This window comes from Naegleria fowleri, assembly GCF_008403515.1.
Source record: "Naegleria fowleri strain ATCC 30894 chromosome Unknown tig35, whole genome shotgun sequence".
NCBI lineage: Eukaryota > Heterolobosea > Eutetramitea > Acrasida > Naegleriidae > Naegleria > Naegleria fowleri.
The window spans coordinates 680,441-701,313 of record NW_025407967.1 but is presented as its reverse complement, the minus strand read 5'-3'; the positions used below and the strand labels follow the sequence as shown (position 1 = coordinate 701,313).

Sequence of the window (20,873 nt, the reverse complement as noted above, 5' to 3'; positions counted from 1 at the left end):
GCTTTGATGTAAGGTGATGATGTGTTGAGTCTTTTTTCCATTAAGAAGAGATATTGACGTATCTTGCTGATAGTCATAGCTCACATTTTTGTGGTCAATAACCATCATGCGAGTTATGGTGACAGTTTGACATGAAGTAAGTGAGAAATCTCTCATCTCGGTATGGTGTTTTGTCACAAATTAATAATCTGCATCCAGAATAATCTCTCAGTACTTAGAGAGACACAAGTACATCGTTCCACAATGTTCAATCTATAGTTAATGCTATAACAAAAGAAGACGGCAATTTGCGAAAAAGGAAAATTGTAAACGGAACAACAATTCTACCGATCCAGCAGCAAAAAAGTGATGGCTCGCATTAACATGGCATTAAATTCCATAGCATCAGGGCCTATCGAAGATAAAAGTACAGTTAATTTCACTCTCCACTCAAACAGCTAGTTATTGATCTCATCTAAGTTTCCAAAAAAGTTTTCAAACCGAAATTTCCTAATAATTAAAATTTTCCATGAAAGGTCCTGTCTGTCAATTCCCAAATCCAACCATGGTCTTTCTTTAAAAAAACATCATCAAGAAACAATGTTTGACTGGCTTCGTTTTGTGTGGCTTCTCATCGTCGTCTTTCTCTTCAAATCCAAACAACATGTCTTGTTGACTCGGGATGATCTGTTGAAACAAGAACACTTCCCTATCAGTAAAAAGAAGAAGGATGATGATGCTCATCAACAACAACACCCACATCATCACGCTCCCGATGTTTATCACAGCATCATACCGACCTGTAAACACATTACTCACTATTTCGTAACACCTTTTGATGTCGATTGGAATTTACATTTGAATAATGCTCAATATCTTGTAGCGCTTGAATTTGCAAGAATAAGCTACGGATTCACCTCTCACATGTGGACACGAGCAAGAAACGTTTTGAAAGCTAATCCTCTCCTGATGGGAATTTCATTTCAATTTAGAAGAGATGTAGGCATGTTCCGATGGCTTCGTGTCGAGTCTCAAGTTCTTTCATATGATGATCGTTTCATGTACATGGAACAGACGTGTTTTGTTGGAGGCAAATTTGTAGGAAGAGGTTTGGCGAGGATTGGTTTTGCAGGAAAGAAGGGATTATTGAATAGTTCTGAATGGGCATCAGTGGTATTGTGTGGAGAAGGCGTAAAACAACAATCCAATGCTTCTTCATCATCATTGAATCGGACACATTCGGAAGAACGTTCCTCTCTTGTTGAATCTCTCTCATTGAATCATCAATTGGAGAAGATTAAGAGTTATATTGAGAAGGAGAATCAATCCATGCACACCAATGATGACCATGCCCAAGCAAATATGGCTCGAGAAGCTTTGAAGAGATTGGAAAGAGTACGAACATTTGCGGAGCACGATTCCACCCTGAAGGAATGAATTTGAATTTTTCAACAATAAATATTTTGATAGTAAGGTCAGACTTGCGTCAGTTTGAAGAAGAATTTAATGAAAAATTCAAAATTTTCCATTAACTGGTCTTGTCATCTCTGCCACTATACACAATGAAAAAATATCACTATGAAATCCCTTTTAATATTACCAAAAAGCTTTTAACGAGAGAAGTGTCTATTGATTCCTGTTTCTATAGACTTCACTGTAGTAGTGGAACACTTGTCTCCGAAGATTTTGTGCGAATTCCTGAGAGTGGAATCCGAATGGCGGGAGGAAAATCTTGATGCCCTCAGAGTGTCTTCTCTCTGTTAAGAGATTTGAGAACAGTACTTGCTTCTCCACAATCAATTCATCGTCAATAATATTGATATTGATTGACATTCAAACATCACCGCTGAATGGCATTCGCTCTTCCATGAAAGATTTCTTTAGATGCAATGAGAATGACGATCTTTTCAACAAGCTAAAAAGAAAGATGAGAGAAACAAAGAGCAAATCCTTCTCGTTGGATTTTAAAAAAGTATTCACTTCCAACAACGAACAAACAATTTACATTCTCCCGATGTTCGAATGAAACCTCATTGAACAACATTTCACCAAAGACGACATGGAAATGTATTCGTAAAATAGGAACATCTGGATCCGCAGAAGGATGCTTTTCATTCCCAAGAGGCATGACTTTTGACAAGTGTCTAAATCGATTAATTTTAAGTGATCACATCAACAACAGAATTCAAGTAATTCATTTGCATGATGAAACAGTGGTTAAAACTTTCGGTGGTAAAGGAAGAGGAGAATCCCAACTCATGTTACCCGATGGTCTCTGCTTGAACAAACTCACAGGAGAACTCTTTCTTTGCGCAAAGAGACACTCGCAATCAAAGAAAGCAAGTTTTCATTTGAACACCTTAATCAAGATGTCGCAACAAAAATAACAATATTAAACAAAAAAGGACGTCAAATCAAATTTATGACTTAGTTTATGATATGTCACTCAATAAGAGCGACGACATCAAACTTAATAAAAACACTCTACTTGGTCTTCTTTTCGTTTGGAATGAGTGTTCCTTTGGCCAAATACATACTCGCAGAATATTTAGAAGCTTTCAAATAAGCCCAAGCTTTTTCCAAAATAATATAATAATTCACTAACACTCCAAATATTCCCATTCCAATTTTAGTTGGTGTTACAGGATTTGTTTCATTGTAAGCACTTTTTCCAATATAAACTAAATGTGTGACAGCTGTCATGCATGAAAAAATAAAATAAAGAAAGAAAATACATGCTTCCACCCAGTTCAGTGTAATATTCAATGGCTTTTTTTTCCAAGAACAATACACTTCCCTCACATATCTAAAAGTAAATGACAAGATCAAAACTGCCATAAAAGTATACGAAATAATTTCAATAGATTTGGTAAAAGCAGGATGAGTATTTTCCTTATCCAGCTCGAATAAATTATTTGCCTGCAAAAACGTGATACTGAAAAATTTACACACAGTCAGCAAGTAGGATTTCAGTCTCCGATTTCCAAAAGTGGCTCTCCTGAAAATCATCCAATACTTCTTCAGTTTCTCTCGTTTTGAGAGGATGGTTCTGGTGGTGGGTGTGGAATCGGGAAGAGTCGATTTCGTATCTTCGGCAATTTCCAAATCTTGCGGAACGGGTTGAATGTAGTAGGAAGATTCTACGAGTTGAATGTTGTTGGAATCATCGGATGGGAGAGCGGATGCTTCGAGAAGAGGAATGTTGTTGCTCATTGGTTATTATTGTTGTGGAGTTTGAATGTGTGTTTCAAAATAATTGAAATTCGAAACAAATATCGGAGTGAAAGTTGTTCGTGTGGTCACACGACTTTATACAGTAAAACGGTGTTGAATTATTATTATAATTTAAAAAATTGACGAGGTGAGAGATTTAAACATTCACTAGGAAGAAGTAATAATTGAATGATGCATCACCCGAAACAACTTGGAGTGTGACAATTTCGAGTTTCTATTTTTTCTTTGGTTTGACACATCAATCGTCTTTACAAATCCGACAAGCAAAATGAAGGTCACACCATGAAAAACTTCGTTCAACTGTTGGTGGTTTATTTGTTCCGAATGTTTCTACACCTAACAGCCAAGAACTGACTTGGCATTAGCGAATTTCTTATCACGATCTGCTTTGCCGTTGTAACCTCCGTTGATTTTCTTTGTGATCTTGTCAAAGCCATCTTGAGAGCAGTCAGCATATTTATTAAGGGAACGAGTATTCCAGAACCAGACAGCTGTTCTAAAACCAACGTCTGTGTCAGCTGCTCTTGTTGGATTATTTTCTCTGTGCATGATGAAAAGAGTTTTTGAAAAAAAGTAGTTGGTTGTTTTTGTAACCCTGCCATAGTCATATCCGTTAGTACTTACAAATCGACACCGATGGCTTGACCAGCAGCTCTGTAATTTGCTCTTCCAGTAATTTGAATGGGACCTCTACCCTTATACTATTTTTGAATGAACATTTGAATCATTCAAATTGACAAAATACTCGTACTTACTCTTGGTCCATCTCCTGGATAAATGTTTCCGAGATCCTTTCTTCCTTCATATTGCTCTCCCGATCCAAATTCAGTCCACCAAGCCAAATCTCCCGATTCATGGGCAAGTTGGGCCAAGAAGGCACTAATTCTACAACAACTATTAATACTTCCATCATTCATGGCACGATTCAAATAAGGAAGATAACCCTCAGCCTTGGTTCTTCTCAATTTTGGCATCACAGACATCAACTGATCGGTCGATAGGGCATTCACAACCACCATCATCATCATCATGCCTACTAAGGCGAGGCAGACGAAACGGGCAAATGAGGCTTTCATTTTTTTTCTAAGGGTTTACAACGCGTTCGTTAATTTACATTTATGGGTTGTTCTTGGTTCACATACGAAAAAGTTGCTTGGTGATGATCGAATCGTTTGCTTTTGGCTAAAAGTTTGGAAAATACAAATCCCAACTCACCATCTCGTCTCACAAGTTTGGTAATGACAGAAGGAAATACAAATAAATCATGTGAAAGATAACATGGTCGATGTGAATTTGATGATTTTCGAGAGGTGTCTTTTGGGAATGTTTCACTGCTACTGGCTGAACATTTTTCATGATGGTGAGTTTCAAAATTCTGCCTTTCTGCATTGGAAGAACATTTGGTGGTCGTGTCATCATTCTTCTCTTGATCTTTCGTTTCGAGAGATGACTTCAATTCAACAGCAGGATCTAACTGACAATTCACACAACTAATTTCTTGAATGGATTTTTCATACTGCCTCATATCCTTAAATAACAAAGCAAGGAGTAAATGAGCCCATGTGGAATAGGTGACATGATTCATGACTTGGATCAAGTCTTCAAGAGCAGCATGATAATTTCCCATATCGTGATGAAAACTTCCTCTCACCAAATATCCCAAATATTGAGCATGTGACGAGTTTTCACAGCATGATTCAATAAATATTGTAAAATCTTCTAAAATATTTCCTTCAAGTTCTTTTTCTTTAGAATCAATGTAACACTCCCCTCTGTAGAGATGAGCTTCTTTCAAGTCTCTTTCGATAGCTTTTGTGAAACAGAAAATGGCCTTTTCATAGTTGCCACTCTCCATATATCTTTTTCCCATATTTAGGAAAGGTCGGGAATCATGTAAAGGTAAAATATGGACTATGATTTCGCATCGGTGAACAATAACTTCATCAAACTGATTCGTTGTTTCGTGTGGTAGTTGTGAAATTTTTCGTAGATGAGAGGGACTTGATAGTTCATGCCGTTGACGTTGAAGGATTGTTCGAAACATCTTCTCAACGCCATGATCATTCACGACCAGCAACTGATGTTTCCATTCATCATCATAATATGAAATGTTGATATCAAAATAAGGACAAGGAATAACAGGTCTGACACTGTCTATAATTTCCTTTTTTAGAACTAAAAACACATCACTGCATGAAGCCTCCTCATCCTTTCTCACTCTCTCTTCTGTTGTGGTTGATACTGTTGGTTGTTCTTTACTTTCCACAGATGTCCTAATCCACACATTACCATTTGTATCTAAAAAAGGTTCGACATTCAACTCGGCATAAAACACATGTTCTTTCGGAATGGCTGTCTGGTCGTGACATTGCAACAGACAAGTACGTGGTCTTTTTAGATCTTGCGGAGAAGAAGAAGAAGAGGATTCCAACAATATTGAATCTGTTGTTTTAAAGTCTTTTGAATTCTTTTTGTTCTTCAATGTGGTGAAGACGGATGATGTTGTGTGGTTGATGACTTGTTCGATGGATGCTCCGTCTTGACGAATCAACCAAATTATACAAACAATGAGGATCAAAACGCCAATTAGATCAAGAGACATTTTTAATATATTAATGTTGAAAAAGAGCTGACAAGTGACAGTTTCCAAATACGTACCTCAACTAGGTATCAAGTACTCTTTATATAAATCATCACAATAGTAACGTTATTCATTCTTCACAATTTCCTTAGCCATTTCTCTAAATATTTTCTTAATATAATCGCTGTGAGCATTGGACTTGAGAGCCATCAACATCATGACGGATTGACTTTGGAAAAATCCAGATCCATTATTTGAGCTATTCGATACTGTCGAGAGAGTAGGACTGTCCAACCCAATGCTCGACAAACTGTCACTTCGAATTAATGGATTCACATTCACGTTGCCGACAGGTTCGGAAATTTTTGGATCTTTTGGAAGGGATTTGATTATTTCACTCGTAGAAAGCAATACATGCAAAATTGGAACTGGTTTAAATAAAGCATGTGGAATACGGTTTGATGTCACATCGATGGTTGATGCTGTTGTTCGAGAAAGTTTTTGGAATGTTTGAATTTCCTTAATAGGTTTTGTAATCTTCTTTTTCTTTTCATAGTTGAACATGTAGTGATGTGGAATTTGATGAGTGTGAATGGTTGTGTTGGAATTTGTCTTGATCAAACTATTTTGATGATGGTGATGATGCTGTGGTTTGTTATGTCCATGTTGTGGAATGTTGGAGTCATTGAATGAGAAAAAGTCATTGAAATAAGTTTCAATGGCTGAAATTTCGCCCAAAAAAGTTCCAATATAGGGAATGCAAGAAATTGCGCTCTCACTTGATTGAAGTTTCTTCTCAATTTCTGAAATGATGTGACATTTGAGATTGAAAAATTTCTTGTCGAATGAAAATAACTCGTTGGCTCCTTTCAAAAATTGGTAATACGGAAATGATGGTAAATTAAACGTCATGACGTCCTGTTGATCATTTTCAAACGTTGACAATTGATCCCAAGCTTTGCTCAACTTTACAATTGATGTACTATGAAAGGCACTCAAAATACTCATTGAACTTTGATAGTTTTGCAAGCACATGACAAAGAGCATGACTTGAACGAAGAAAGCCATTGTTTTGACTCGAGATTGCATGTCTCTTTGTTTCAATATCATGTAGCAAATCCAAAAGGAGAGCCAATTAAATCTTTCAATCATGTGATTCAAATTATAAGGGTTTTGTGGAGAGTTAGTATTTGATGTTGAAGAAATTTTGGAAATGGTTGCAAAAAAGTCATGAGTGTTGCATGCCTCGAAGCAATACACAAATTCATAATTGGTCAATTGTTTGGCAATTTCAAGAGGAGGCCATAATGAGATAAACTCGAAATATAAATCAGCACTTGGCATGCTATCTAATTCACTACGTTCAGGATAAATAATTTTCAAGAATGAGAGTACGAATTGTTGAATGCGTTGTGACGAATCAGAGTCAATGTTGTCAAATGTTGTTTCAAGAAGAGTATTCAGCATGGTTTCATCAAGCTTGTCTTTGAAGAGTTCAGGAATTTGAATTTGTGATAAATCGAATTGAGACATGATGGAACAAGACAGATTGTGAAACATTTCAGAGAGATCGACATCTTCTTCTTCCTCACCATCCTCTTCCTCCTCTACAATTTCCTCCACTGGAATTAGATCAGCATCTTGTTGCTCATTTGGAGATTTTTCTTCTTCATTTTCCTCTATATTATCATTCAATCCGAGTTCTTCTTTTTTCATTTCAACGTATTCGCTCCATCCAGACATGGAAAAGGGAAATTCTTTTTGTGAATGTTTCAGCATTTCACGAATAGAAGAAATACAATCTTTGAATGGTGTCAATTTGTCTTGTGATTCTTCCGATAACAGTTGGAGATTCTGCAATAGATCAATAACTTGTTGAAGAGCGTTTGAAACAAATTGATTGGTCAAAAAATCTAAACGATCAGAGTAATACTGAATCCAATATTTCAGACAGTAGAGAATTCTCTCCATAATCATCTCATTGAAAATGTGTAATTCCCTCTTCTCATGGATATTCAAGTAATTCATCCATAGAATTCCAATTAAATGTTCAGCTAATAGCAAGTGACAATTTTTCTGATCATTGGAGTATGGGTAATGTTCTGAAAGTTGTTTAAACAGTGAAGGATAACATGCAAAGAATACTTCAGTCATTTCTTGTGTCAAGTCGGGGTTAATTCTCACCAAGTCATCATGCCATACGTTCAAATGGTTATAAATTTTTGGAGGAATGTTCGACAACCTTAAATAGGGAAATATTATCTTCTCGATCCATTTGTGAAATGAAATTCCACTGAGCGAATCCAATTGCAGCCACAACTTGTTCGAATCGATCGATTTTGTAGAATCGGAATTGAAACTGGCAGCTTGTATCGAGCTACTATTTGTTTTAGATATGGTCAATTTTCCTTTTATATCCATTGTGGCTAGTTCAATTGTTTTCACATCACTTCCTATCGTTTCGGAAAAGGATGATGAAGATGAGGATTCCAAACTGGCATTGGGAGAATTTCCAATATTATTATTATTACTGCTTGCTTCATCTTCTCGACAAGAGGATGACAACTCGATCGTCACAATAAATTGTTCAATCAAAGATGAAATTTCCATGTGGTCCTTCAAATCAAGATCGACTCGATTTGCAGATAAATGATGACCATGATTCGGCTCTTCAGTGACTCCATGAAACGACAAGTACGCTTGAAAATGTTTCAAAAAGTTTCGACAACTCTCCGAACAATTATTAAAACCATCGACACGATAATGAAATTCTGAATTGATGAGCATTGGAGGTGTGTTCTTTTCACTCGTTGTTCTTGTTGTCGATGTGTCCAATTTTTCTTCTTCTTCTTGTGGTGGTAGTGATGATGATGAAAAATTCTCGGATGGCATTTGTTGTTCTTCTCTTGCTTCTTCGGATACTAAAGAATGATGATTTGTTTTCACACTTTCGACATGAGCACTGCTGGCCATCATTCCAAAATAATCCGAAAGATGAAATGGGGAAGAGGAGGATGAGAATTCGACGGCTGGATCCATGAATTGGTGTTGTTCTTGTTGTTGTGATTCGATGGTGGCCATACGGTGGGTGAAAGTGAGTATTGAGAAGAACAAATAGGAAGTTTCGAGTTTGTGAGTTTTTTTTTGAATGACCGCTTGACTTTTAACAACCTCATTTGGAAGCTACCAAAAGTACGCTCAAAAATCAACAGACGACGAATGAGATCAATAGGACAATTTTACCAAGATGTCTCTTTCTGATGTTCTTTTTCTTTATTTCTGTTTGTTGTCTAATTAAAGTTGAATTTCCAAACCCTAGCCAATTAATTCTCACGGGTGGCCAACTCCTTCAGTAAAAATGACCAAGATTCGAGACACGATTCTTTACGAGCGCACTTTTATTTTTTACTCGATTAATAACACCGACCATAATTCAAATTTTGTTTCAGAGTTGAACTGTTCTACAATTAAGCATGCTGAAACCAAGATTTTCATATGGTAGATGCTTCTTTCCGTCTAGTTTCAGATTCTTTTGTTTGGTATTGTGAGACCTAATATTCAATTAATAACAGCCCTTAAAAAAGGTGTCACTGACTTTGGCTGAATTAAACATAAAGCCCGTGTAAAGTGCAAACAAGCAGCATGAAATTCTAGAACAACAGACCACTTTACACTCAAGGATGTTCTATTTGTTGTGCACTTTTGACGGGCTTGGTGTTAATTTCAAACTCTTCTCAATCACATTGAACTCCACAAATTTAAATTTTTTTAAAACCCTTTTCGAAGAGAAGTTTGAAAACATTTTAGCAACAATTTCATAATACGTTTCTCAATGTAAGAGTTGTGGTTTGAGAGAGATGGTGTTGATAATGTGACGAAGAGGGGAAAGGGCCCCTTCAATACTATACCACCCTGGACGTGACAAATTTTTAGGACGTTACCACCACGGCTCTTGTAATGCCAATTCAACTTATTGACGCACCAATAATTAAGTAGTGTTTCCTTCACGTGTCAGCAACAATATATTGCATTGGCAAGTTTTGAGGGGTTGAAATCATCATAAAATCATACTATGATCGTAGCTTTATTAAAAATCCCCAGCGAAATTCTCTCTTGCAGCTTGGTGTTCACGAAAAAATACGCTTGAGTTGGCCATCCGTGTTAATTCTTAATCAAGTTCGTCATCAGCACAAAAAAAATTACCAATTCCGATCTTCAAATTTGAATCATCATCATGGTCAAAATCAAAATCGGAGGCGATGATGGCACTTCCACGTACACGGTGCTTAGAGGACAACCGACCAATACATTGGTGAAAGGATGGGAAATGAAGATTGAAATTGATGGGAGTTCCGGAACAGTGAGTGGTTCCAATAAGAATGAAGGATCTAAGGCTAAAAAGACCTATAGTAAGTTCTTCATCGGAATAATAATTGATGATGATGTTGATAAAAAGGCTAACTATTTCTTGAAATTCATTTGAAAATAATCATTCCAACATTCATATTTCTTAACACTCCTTGATGAATAGCCGGAACTTATCTCAATAATCAACTGGATGTTCGGGTTACTATCGATGATGGACGCATCATCACCTACAAGGGTTCCTTTCCTCTGGTCAATGGAAATCCAGTGAAGCTCGATTTTTATGTGGAACAAGGGGGAGCAGGAAGCGCTTCGGGTGATAAAGGTGTCAATAGTGGCATTTTAGAAATTAAGTAAATCTTCTCAATCGATATCGCCTTATATCTCACAGTTGTACGTTCAACTGTTTCAACACTGTTCTCTAGTAATTTGCATGAAATGAGCACAACCCTTAGAAAAGAGAGAATAAAATTGGAATATAATGAACTTGTGTGAATGACTTGAACTGTGGAATTAGGAGAGGCTTTCATTTCACACTCATGGTGAGCTAGACCAGAAGAGAGGAAATATCCATTCTTCTCTCAAAAGAGTTTTCTGAACCTTTCTCTTGAGCGCTACCTCCTTCATCTGTCACTTGCCACTTTTACTCTAAATTCTTCCAAAACAGTCGACTTCATAAAAAGTTCCTCAAAAAAATTTTGTCACTGAATCCACACATCGCACACACACATTTTCGACATCAACACTCACAGAGGCCTCCTTCCACAAGTGTCACTTTTGTAAAAGTACTTTCAAATCTCCCGAAAAACAACTAATAATTCAACAACACAACAACAAATTCATTGTCATCAACAACATTCGCAAAGAGTTCTTCTTTCTGTTTTCTTTCAAACACTTTTGATCACTCTTGAATCCAAAATTTGACGAATTTTCTCATCAACAACAACACCACACACATCGGATTCAAATCCTGGAAGAAAAAAGCCTCTTCCCATTTACTTCTGGTTCATTTCTAACATTCACTTCGAAGTCTCGTTCTCGACGTCGATTTCCATATCAGGAAATTTCAAAAAAACTTTAACATCATCCATTGAAATTATTCGCAGCAATCATCATTCTCTTCTTCAGTGATCCAAAAAGATGGGAAATTTATGCGGAGGTAAAGAATCATCGGATGGTTCATCGTCTTCAAACATGAACAACAATAATGGAAATCATGGAAGAAATAATCCATCGGGTTCATCGTCATTGAAAACTCCAACATCGCCTCGAAATAAATCAGGATCTCACGCACAGAAGGGAAGAAGATTGTTGTTGGTGGGAGCAGGAGATTCCGGAAAGAGTAAGTGGTGGTTGTTGTGAATGAGTGATGATTGTTTGTATTTATATATGATTTGAATATGATTTATGTATGATTTATATATGATTTTATGAATGTACACTGAATATCTTTTTGTGAAAATTCCTGATGATGACTTTGATCAACAACATGCGTACGACAAATTCTTATTGATGTTCACAATGTGAAATGATGACATTTGACATTTACAGGTACGATATTTAAACAGCTGAAAAGAATATACACGAATGGGTTTACAGAGGAAGAATTAAAGACAGCTATCCCGTATATATTAGAGAATATAATCAGAAATATGATTCAATTGTGTCACGCCACAAAGACATTACAAATTTCAATACGAGAAGAAAATGTCGAAAAGCGAGACTATTATGCGGAGATGACCAAGAATCACCGAGCTCCATTACAAGGAGCCAAACTATGGAATCAAAGTATGGCAAACGATTTTAAAGCATTGTGGAATGACGAAGGGTATGTTTATTGTGGTGTTGACAAGTGACAGTTTTTCTTAATGTTAGAAAACTGAATCAATATCTTTGATTTATTTTCCTCTTCTTCTATGCAAAATAATACCTAGTATCAAGAAAGTTTTCATGGATCACCGATCTGAATATTTAATTGAAGATAGTGTGAATTATTACTTTGAAAAACTGGATGAAATCGGAAAACCTGGTTGGATTCCTTCAGATGAAGATCTATTGAGAACAAGAATCAAAACTACCGGACTGGGTACGTTGATTGATGTATTGGTGTGTGGATAATTGTTAATGATGTCTTTGAAATCAAAATTGGGATTTTCGAACAATTTTTAATTTCTAATTTGTATTGTTCACAAAAAACAACAGTGGAACAAACCTTCATGTCCAATGGAAAACCTTTCACAATGATTGATGTGGGAGGTCAACGAACGGAACGAAAAAAGTGGATTCACCAATTCGAAAACGTCGATGCCATTTTGTACATTTGCAGCTTGTCAGAATTTGACCAAAAGTGCTATGAAGATGAGGTGACAAATAGAATGAAAGAGTCACTGGATTTATTTGAAAGTTACATCAATTCTACATATTTCGAGAGTTCTCTTGTTTATTTAATTTTGAATAAGGTCGACCTGTTCACAGATAAAATCAAGAAAGGTGTCAAATTAAAGGACACATTTAAAGATTACACAGGTGATCAATACGACGAAGAAGCAGCTAAACAATACGTCGAAGGGCTGTACAAGCTCAAAGACAGTCATGATAAATTACGAGGAGTTATTTACTTGACGGCCTTGGAAAAGGATATTCTAAAAACCAAACTCGAAGAGATTGTCGAGGATGTTGTAAACGCAGAGAATGAAATTTAATTTTCCACATTTTTCAATAATTTAAATTTTGAAGAGATTTCACGTCATTGCTCAATAAATAATGACACCATGTTTTTAGCCTCTAGATGATTTATTCGAGTTCATCAAGAAAAGCCAAATCATCATCATCCATACTATTAGAAGTTTCTGGAGGTTTTGATTGTGCAGCATCTTGTGTTTCCTTATTTGATGCTGCACTGTGTTGTGGGTTGTTGTTTGAGGGTGATTGTTCTGCTGTGCCATGGTTAGATTGAGCATGTTGTGATGTGAGGTTGATAGGTTCCAATGTTTGCAAAGGATCATTGAAAGTGGAAGTATTTGGTGTTTTTTCGACTTGGTTAAAATTGTCTATTTCATCCATTTCAGATTTTTCATTTGGTGTGAAATTCTTTGTCGCATCGCTATCCATTTTCGTTTTCTTTGTGACATTTTCCTCTGCTGTCTCTTCAATATTCGTGTCACTCTCTTTCATGTCAGAGAGAGTTCTCTTGACTTTGAATTCTTGTTCCATCTCCTTCATTATTTCATCTGCTTGGTTAAAATCAATTTCTTCTTCGTCACTGAAATGATATTCAAGTTTTTCTTCCTCAATAGCTTCAGATTTTTTAGGAGGAGGAGCATTGATTGTCAATTTCTGATCCTCGGGTACCACTACAGAAACTTCCATATCATCCTCAAAGTTGTACTCTTCTTCGTCGTTATCAGTATTGTTGGAGATTTCTGAAGATCTTCTGTGAGTAACTTTAGAAAGCTTTTCGAGATGCTTATTCCTTGTTGGTAAAATTTCTTCATCCAATATAGAGGATTCATCATTGTCGTCATCCAACATGATTCTTGGCTTGGGTGAACTTGGAGGAAAGGCAGGATGATAAAAATCTTTAAATTTGCTCAGGAAATCAAAATCAGTGTTTGCTAAAACAACGCTGCTTTTCCAAATTGCTCCTTTCACAGTTTTGGCTGTGTTGATTACCTTACTCCATAGAGCTCCTTTCATCAGAGTGCTCATTTTACCAACAATTACTAGATGATTTCTTGCACGTGACAAGGCAACATTAAGCCGTTGTTTTTGCTCAATAAATGCAAGGCCGTATTCACTTGTTCTTGACGTGCTCACAAAAACAATATTTCTCTCACCTCCTTGGAAAGCATCTACGGTGCTAACTTTCACTGCTTTCAATTCGTGCTTAATAAATGACGTCTTGAGGAAAGTTTCTTGTGTTTTGTACAGAGCAATCACACCAATATCTTGATGTGCAATACCGTTCTGAAGTAATAACTTGATAAAATGAACAATCACATCTGCTTCAAGGTCATTCTTGACCGAGTTATTTTCAGAAACTTCAACACCTTCTTCACAATCTACAACCATCACAGGAGGCATTCCAGGAATTAATGGTTCTCGGTCTGAGTCCTTAATTCCGTCAACCAACTTATTTTGATAGAACAGCTCGTTCGTTATTTTGGATATTTGAGGATGACAACGATATTGCGTCCTAAGCAAAAGTGGCTCATGCCCAATATTTGATAATCGAATGAAAATGGTTTTTTCCAGTGAATGTTCCGGATTTTCTCCGCTTCTAGTTCCAGTGAGTGTTGGAGGAAGCTGTAATGGATCTCCAACTGCAATAAATTTCATACATCCAAATCTTGTCAGCGGTAATAGAGCACTTGGCTCAAGACACTGGGAACTTTCGTCCAAAATGAGAATAGAAAATTTTTGACCTTTCAACACTTCAAAACCAGTTGCTGCACATGTAACTCCAACTACTCTTGCATCTTTGACGGATTGTTTTCGATTTTCATGAGCACCATTTTGAAGATCCTTAATGGCTTGTTTGACTCCTGCCTCTTCCTCTGGATCCATGTCTTCATTGTTCAGCATTTCTTTCAAGAGCTTAATTTGATCTTTCACTGAGGTAGTTTCAGTTATGACCGTGTAAGGCAGGACAGATTTGGCAATTTTCTTTTGACTACCAACTCGCACCAGATTTTTATAATTTTCGGTAATAAGCCCTTCCAAAATGTTGTCCACAGCAACATTGGTTCCAGAAGCTACTAATATTCTGATCGATTGATCTTCTGACTCATCTAAAATTCTACAAATAAATAAGATCAGTACGATTAAGGCAGTAGTTTTTCCTGATCCATAAACTCCATGGACTACCATAAAAATGAATGTAAGCACTGACATGATAGTTAAAAAAACATACCTAGACAAATTGGAGATGAAATATCTCCTTTGTAAAACCACTGAGCGCATCTCATAATAAGGCTTGATTGATCTTCGTTGAGCTTGTACTCAGAAATAAAAGACTTTGCTATTGATTGAATTTCTTCCATGTCCATGTTAATTTCAAAGGGGGCTGCACTTGAGGGGTGCTCATCTGATTCTGTGTTTTTGGTTTCGTCACTTGAGGTAGTAGTATCGCTATTTGATGAGGAAGCCACAGTAGGCTTAAATTTAGTATTCAGTCTCTTTCTCATGATCTTCAAACTCTCTTCTTCGGTGGTTCCTAGAATTTCACTTAGCAGAGGCAACTTAACCGGATCTAGTTCATTCAAATTTTCAATCATTTCAAATTCAGATGCAAAATTTGGACCTCTAATAGCATAAATACTTTCATTCTCCAAATTTTCAGGAATTCCGCTTACAATCTGAAGCTCTATCTTTCCATCTTTGTCAGGTCCATGGAAAACACTTTTTGCAATCACGAGATTACCAGTCTTATATTGAAAATCTTTGCTTTTAGAAAGAATCCAAATGTCATCTTTCGCATACACGGAACTTTTTTCCTTGTGAGAGTCAATATGAAGGTACCATTGTGTAACAGCATTCTTTTTTCTGACTGAGCCAAATGTTTGTTTTAAAACTTCACAGCCAAAATAAAAATGAGTTCCGTTTCTTCTAAAGAACATCATTCTGTCATATTCACCTGTCTTGTTTTCAATAAATCCATTTTTTGTGTTCGTAACCATAGTTGGATGAACATTGTTTGCCCAAGCAAAGAATTTACATTGCTCTGCTTTGTTTTGTTTGCCGCAGGTATAAAATGGCTTTCCCTTATTTGGGCCTTCTTTTTTTACAATTACTAATTTCGATTGAACTTTGCAATGGCATAATGGATTATTGGGCTTGGGAGTAAAGCTATTCGAGGAGGTTTGTGTAATCTTTCTGTATGCCTTATAAAAGTTCATTGCAAGATTGAGCATTTGTAAATTCATTTCCTCATAGAGTGCATCCAAAAAAACTGCCTTATAATCTTCCACGCTGCTAAATTTGTCAGGAACTTCAACGAAACGTTTAGGATAGGTATTTCTTTGTTCAAATAAATCATTCATGGCCATATCTGGGAAAATGATATCGTGTTTTGTTCTCTTGACGTTTTGCACAAGTGAAAGCACTGGTATGTCATTGTTCGTAAAAATGTTTGAAGAAGATGGAGATGTTGATGGTTTTTGACCAATATTTAGCTGTGTTTGCTTGAACTTTTTGCTTGGGGATGATTTGGTAGTCTCTGAAAACTTTTTGGTACTAAGGCTTTTCTCATGAGATGGAGGGGTTGATTGTGGTGGAGATGGTCTGATAAATTGTTGAGGAGGAACAAATGTTTGGGGTTGTCTGGGAGTGTACGTTTCTTTGATGGGTTCTTCGTCGTCATCGTCATCAAAATTAATTTTCTTGACCTTTGAGGGCTGCTTTGAAGATGTTGAGGGAGGAGTAAAAGAATTTTGGCTCATACTTGTGGGCTTATTGGCTGAAGAAGATGGTGGAGCCCTGAAAACGGATTGGTTTGTGACTTTAGAGGGTGGAGGGCTTTCTAGCTTTAAATCTTCGTCAGAATCGACATCCAAGTTATCAAGGCTAAGATCTAGATTAGGTGCAACCTTTACATTATTACGCGTTGTTGATGACGCTTGTAATACTTTTGATGCTGGCTGAAAACCTGAAGATGCAGTTTCGATTTTCTTAGTCTCTTCTCGAAGGTTTTTTGAGGATGATTTTGACAGCAATTCTTCCTCAAACTCTTCATCATCTATTATGAGATCTAATGTTGGTTTCGAGGGATTAATATTTTTGAAGTTGTTGTTACTACTTTGATTATTCGCCGATGAAATTACTTGTTTGGTGTTTGTTGGCTGTATAAGTGGAGGATGGTTTTTTGAAGTTTGAGGAACGCTTAAGTTCTCATATTCTTCCATATCAAGCAAACCATCATCATAGAGCTCCTCTTTTTCTTCGGGATCAAGAGGTGGAGGTTCGTACTTGGTTCTGGCTTGCCTGACAGTTTGCTGTCTGTTTAGTAAAAAGTTTTTCGTTGAATGTGTGACGTTAGAGGAATCGTTGTGCAGTTCCAAATCATTTAAATCGAAATCGTCCACTTCGTCATCTTCAAAGGTGTTAATACTATTTTGGGAAGGTAAAACAGATCTTACAGATGTTGAAGAGTTCATGCCTGTGGTAGACTTATTATTATGTACAGTACTTGTGTTTCTATCTTTGAAGAATCGACTTGTAGCGCCTGTTGAATAAACAGTTGGAGCATCAACTTCACCAAAATCTAAATCCTCCAATGAATCATCAATATCATTTTCGATATGAGCTTTGATGTTGGATTTTGTTTGTGTCGTACTATGATTATTGTTAGTCCTGCTGTTGTTGTTATTGAAGCCTGTTCCAAAACCTGTACTCCGATCATCATTACCTCTGGCGTGTGTTGTTGTGGCAACAGAGGACTTTTTTGAACCACTTCCAAAGTTCTTATTCCAGCTGTCATAATTTTCCTTCAGAGGAGGCTTGAATGGTTTTCGGGTTGAAGTTCTTGTTGTTGTGGTGGTGGTGGTTCTTGGTGTTGTGTTTGTTGTGTCGGAAGTAGTACTTGATAATGAAGCTGATGATTTTGCAACAGAGGATGCTGAAGTGAAGGAAGAAGAAGGCTTTGATGATACTGTTGTTGTTGAATTGTTGTTGCTGATAATATTACTACTCCCTCCTATTTCATCTTCTACTTGAATTCTAAATGTTTTTGTTTGAAACTCGACTCCACTCTCAATCGTTGGAATATCTCCATCACAATAATGAAGATACGTATGCTCCAATTTGCTATTCTTCTCATCCAGCAAAGTTATTGCCTTGGTTTCGGGATTAAATTTCAAAAATCCATCCGAGTAGGATCGTTGTTTCTTGTACAATTGTTTCGTGTACAAGACTTGAAATGTTTTAATTGAAGGATCTGCCATTATTAGTTCCGATCGGCTGATGATTCCGTTTGAAATAGAGTACATCAAAGGCTTGATGTGGTGCTCATGATGATAAAAGCCTAACGTTCAACAACGGGTTTGTGTTACTCCGATGATGTGTTTTTTGATGCACAAAATTCTTATTTTTTTTGGAATTGTAATTCTTTGATGAATTTGATTTACAAAATTAATTATTGATTGACTTGTTTTCTCTGAAAACATATCCTTTTTGGAAAGGTAAAAGGTGGAAACTTCCGCAACAAATGAGAGACTAACAAAAGAGAACGCCACTAGTCCAAATCAAAGCTCATCTCTCATTGGCCATCAAGCTGTCACTAGTCAAATTTTATTTACAGAACCAACAAAAAAATACTAGAGACCTCTTCCGCCCGCACCTTCACACTTCTTCTAGAAGTGCCAACTCTATCACCAACAACCACCACCTCTAGTCCGATATTTCTTATTCTTCATCACGTTGGTCGAAACCTTTCAACAACAACAACATTGATATTCATTAACTATTATAAATTTAAATAATATTATTACTATCGGATCGTACAAAGACAAATACAACCAAATACAACCGAATTCAAGAATGGGAAATCTTCCATTTTCAAAAACAACAGGAGAGGACATTTCGAGTCCCCGAGTCAATCGATCTTCTTCTTCTTCGAATATGAAAAAACCCGAAGATATTGTTTTGGAAAAAGTTCTCGCCAATCCAATCATTAAACAAAAACTTGGAAATAATATTCAACAAATGAGAATGTTCGCTCAACAATTGAGTGATCCAGAAGAATTGAAAGAATCGTATTTACATACAGATTGGGTTCAAACTACCAAATTGATTTCTGACATTTCGAACAAAGTCAATGAAGATTCTCCTCCATTAAATTCGAGTCAAGATTTGATTCGAAGAGGTTCGCAATTGTTACAATCGACTCAATCTGTCAATGATATGAAAATTATTGGAAATTTTAATTCAACGATGAGTAATAGTCAAGGAGAAGGAGATTTGAATATGGAAATTTCTAAACAACCACCCATTCAATTGAAAGACAAGATTCGAATTAAATTGCTGGTCACAGAGACGGCAAGAAATAGTACAGATCGAACCATTCGACAATTGTTGTCACCTGTTTTGAATTCGTTTAATGTTCTTCCTGAGATGGGAATGTTTCACACAGGTAGGTTTTTTGTGGTGAGAGATTGCGTCCGAGTGAAATTTGTTCATTGATTCAATTGAAAATATTTACAATTTCGGTTGTAAAATTCGTACATGCTAACAAATTTGTTTCTGATCGTCACAAATATAGCACTTATTGTCGGACCGTGGAAATTGGAGGTTTGTTTCTTTTCACTAATGTCAACTAACGTCTCATTGGATAATTGAATTCAACTAACTCTTTTAGTTCAATGACTCTGGAATTGTAGTACCTCGTAAAATTATGTCACAAGCTGCCGTATTGACAGCAGACATCGATTATATTTCAACAGTGGACAGACTTGAAGAAGTTATTGATACTCTTGCTAAAGTAATTTGTAAATGGAATGTTCACATGGTCTACAAACAAACAGGAGGAGATCCATCCAAACATGGTAATTGTCAAGATTTTGTGGATGACTGTTTGGCAGCTTTGGGAGTGAAATTGAACTTTGAAGGAGCTCTTAAAAACTTTATTACACGTTTAAAGAAAACAGGAAACAGCAAGCTCCAATTTGAAATGACTCGAGAATTTATTGAGAAATTCAAATTGGTGGACTTGTACCCATCGTTGCGACGAGCTTTGGAAAATCAAGAGAATGCAAAAGATCAATCTGGAGAGGCTGCAGAGGATGAAGTCCCTGCAGGTGCTCTCGTTTTTCAAACTCACAAAGATTTGGATCGATTTGTTTGGTATTTAATGCAACAAGATTTTGAATTTCAGAATCACTACCCATGTGAATATCAATTATTGAAATCTTTTGATAGAGCATTTTGGGTGAAAGCTCTTACGTATCCAAACATGGAACAATTTCATCCACTCTACGAAGATGAAGACATTCATGTGGGAGCCAAATCGCCCTCCAACAACAAACAGCCCATCAATAACGAAGAAAGAAAGCAAAAATGTCCCTTTGGGGATCCTTGTGCCTCCTCATTCATTTACTTGTAATAACTCTTTGTACACAACAACAACTAATAATGATTAATTAACCACATCCTCAGCTTTTTCTCCGCTGTTGTTTGTGATCTTTGTGTCAATGACTGCCGAGAATTCATGAATCATGAAATTGTTTCGATAAGCCATGAATAGAGGTGTTTCTCCATCGTCATCTTTGATACTAAGAATATCAGCTCTGTCAACATTCCCCAAATATTGGATGAGATCTTGAGCTAAATAGACCTTGTTTTTTTTTGCTTGATCTAAATGAGCCATCTTTACAGGCCATTTGAAAGTACACACCAAATGAGCCAAAGTGAAACCAGGATATGTGTCGGTGTTCTTCCTTGTTAACCATTCTAAGATTGTCTCTTGTTTAAGGTTGGATTTAGTGAACAATCTTTTTCCTCGTTGTTTTGTGTTGGTAGAATTTGTGACAAAATAGGCTGCTACAAAATATAATCCGAATAAATAACAAATTTCCATTAATGACATAAGCTTTGGAACTTTAGAACGTCCTTCAAATATTATCTTATTAATTTTCAGTGTTTCCACAAGCATTCTATGCCATTGGCTAGCATTTTTGTCCAACTCTTCATAGGTTTCTTCAATGTAAATCATTCTTTGCTT

General features: G+C 36.5%; 10 protein-coding genes across 10 annotated transcripts; 4 read left to right on the top strand and 6 right to left on the bottom strand.

Moving 5' to 3' along the window:
- Positions 1 to 579: 579 nt before the first annotated feature.
- Positions 580 to 1,416, top strand: FDP41_003970 (uncharacterized protein; the record flags this gene model as incomplete). The annotated part of the gene is made up of 1 exon (XM_044707333.1): positions 580 to 1,416. The coding sequence occupies one exon, from the start codon at positions 580 to 582 to the stop codon at positions 1,414 to 1,416; it is 837 nt and encodes a 278-aa protein (XP_044562030.1).
- Positions 1,417 to 2,463: 1,047 nt separating this feature from the next.
- FDP41_003969 (uncharacterized protein) lies at positions 2,464 to 3,192 on the bottom strand (the record flags this gene model as incomplete). The annotated part of the gene is made up of 1 exon (XM_044707331.1): positions 2,464 to 3,192. One exon carries the CDS (start codon positions 3,190 to 3,192, stop codon positions 2,464 to 2,466), a length of 729 nt encoding a protein of 242 aa, XP_044562029.1.
- Positions 3,193 to 3,549: 357 nt separating this feature from the next.
- FDP41_003968 (uncharacterized protein) lies at positions 3,550 to 4,289 on the bottom strand (the record flags this gene model as incomplete). The annotated part of the gene is made up of 3 exons (XM_044707330.1): positions 3,550 to 3,754; positions 3,838 to 3,914; positions 3,969 to 4,289. The coding sequence occupies 3 exons, from the start codon at positions 4,287 to 4,289 to the stop codon at positions 3,550 to 3,552; spliced, it is 603 nt and encodes a 200-aa protein (XP_044562028.1).
- Positions 4,290 to 4,318: 29 nt separating this feature from the next.
- Positions 4,319 to 5,815, bottom strand: FDP41_003967 (uncharacterized protein; the record flags this gene model as incomplete). Its single annotated transcript, XM_044707329.1, has 1 exon — positions 4,319 to 5,815. The coding sequence occupies one exon, from the start codon at positions 5,813 to 5,815 to the stop codon at positions 4,319 to 4,321; it is 1,497 nt and encodes a 498-aa protein (XP_044562027.1).
- Positions 5,816 to 5,920: 105 nt separating this feature from the next.
- Positions 5,921 to 8,875, bottom strand: FDP41_003966 (uncharacterized protein; the record flags this gene model as incomplete). The annotated part of the gene is made up of 1 exon (XM_044707328.1): positions 5,921 to 8,875. The coding sequence occupies one exon, from the start codon at positions 8,873 to 8,875 to the stop codon at positions 5,921 to 5,923; it is 2,955 nt and encodes a 984-aa protein (XP_044562026.1).
- A 1,153-nt stretch (positions 8,876 to 10,028) lies between these two features.
- Positions 10,029 to 10,516, top strand: FDP41_003965 (uncharacterized protein; the record flags this gene model as incomplete). Its single annotated transcript, XM_044707327.1, has 2 exons — positions 10,029 to 10,203; positions 10,326 to 10,516. 2 exons carry the CDS (start codon positions 10,029 to 10,031, stop codon positions 10,514 to 10,516), a joined length of 366 nt encoding a protein of 121 aa, XP_044562025.1.
- Positions 10,517 to 11,299: 783 nt separating this feature from the next.
- On the top strand, positions 11,300 to 12,861 carry FDP41_003964 (uncharacterized protein; the record flags this gene model as incomplete). Its single annotated transcript, XM_044707326.1, has 4 exons — positions 11,300 to 11,501; positions 11,711 to 11,987; positions 12,094 to 12,245; positions 12,362 to 12,861. 4 exons carry the CDS (start codon positions 11,300 to 11,302, stop codon positions 12,859 to 12,861), a joined length of 1,131 nt encoding a protein of 376 aa, XP_044562024.1.
- A 91-nt stretch (positions 12,862 to 12,952) lies between these two features.
- Positions 12,953 to 18,099, bottom strand: FDP41_003963 (uncharacterized protein; the record flags this gene model as incomplete). The annotated part of the gene is made up of 2 exons (XM_044707325.1): positions 12,953 to 15,021; positions 15,072 to 18,099. The coding sequence occupies 2 exons, from the start codon at positions 18,097 to 18,099 to the stop codon at positions 12,953 to 12,955; spliced, it is 5,097 nt and encodes a 1,698-aa protein (XP_044562023.1).
- Positions 18,100 to 18,694: 595 nt separating this feature from the next.
- On the top strand, positions 18,695 to 20,255 carry FDP41_003962 (uncharacterized protein; the record flags this gene model as incomplete). The annotated part of the gene is made up of 3 exons (XM_044707324.1): positions 18,695 to 19,286; positions 19,416 to 19,444; positions 19,512 to 20,255. 3 exons carry the CDS (start codon positions 18,695 to 18,697, stop codon positions 20,253 to 20,255), a joined length of 1,365 nt encoding a protein of 454 aa, XP_044562022.1.
- A 33-nt stretch (positions 20,256 to 20,288) lies between these two features.
- FDP41_003961 (uncharacterized protein) lies at positions 20,289 to 20,864 on the bottom strand (the record flags this gene model as incomplete). The annotated part of the gene is made up of 1 exon (XM_044707323.1): positions 20,289 to 20,864. One exon carries the CDS (start codon positions 20,862 to 20,864, stop codon positions 20,289 to 20,291), a length of 576 nt encoding a protein of 191 aa, XP_044562021.1.
- Between the last annotated feature and the right edge of the window lie 9 nt (positions 20,865 to 20,873).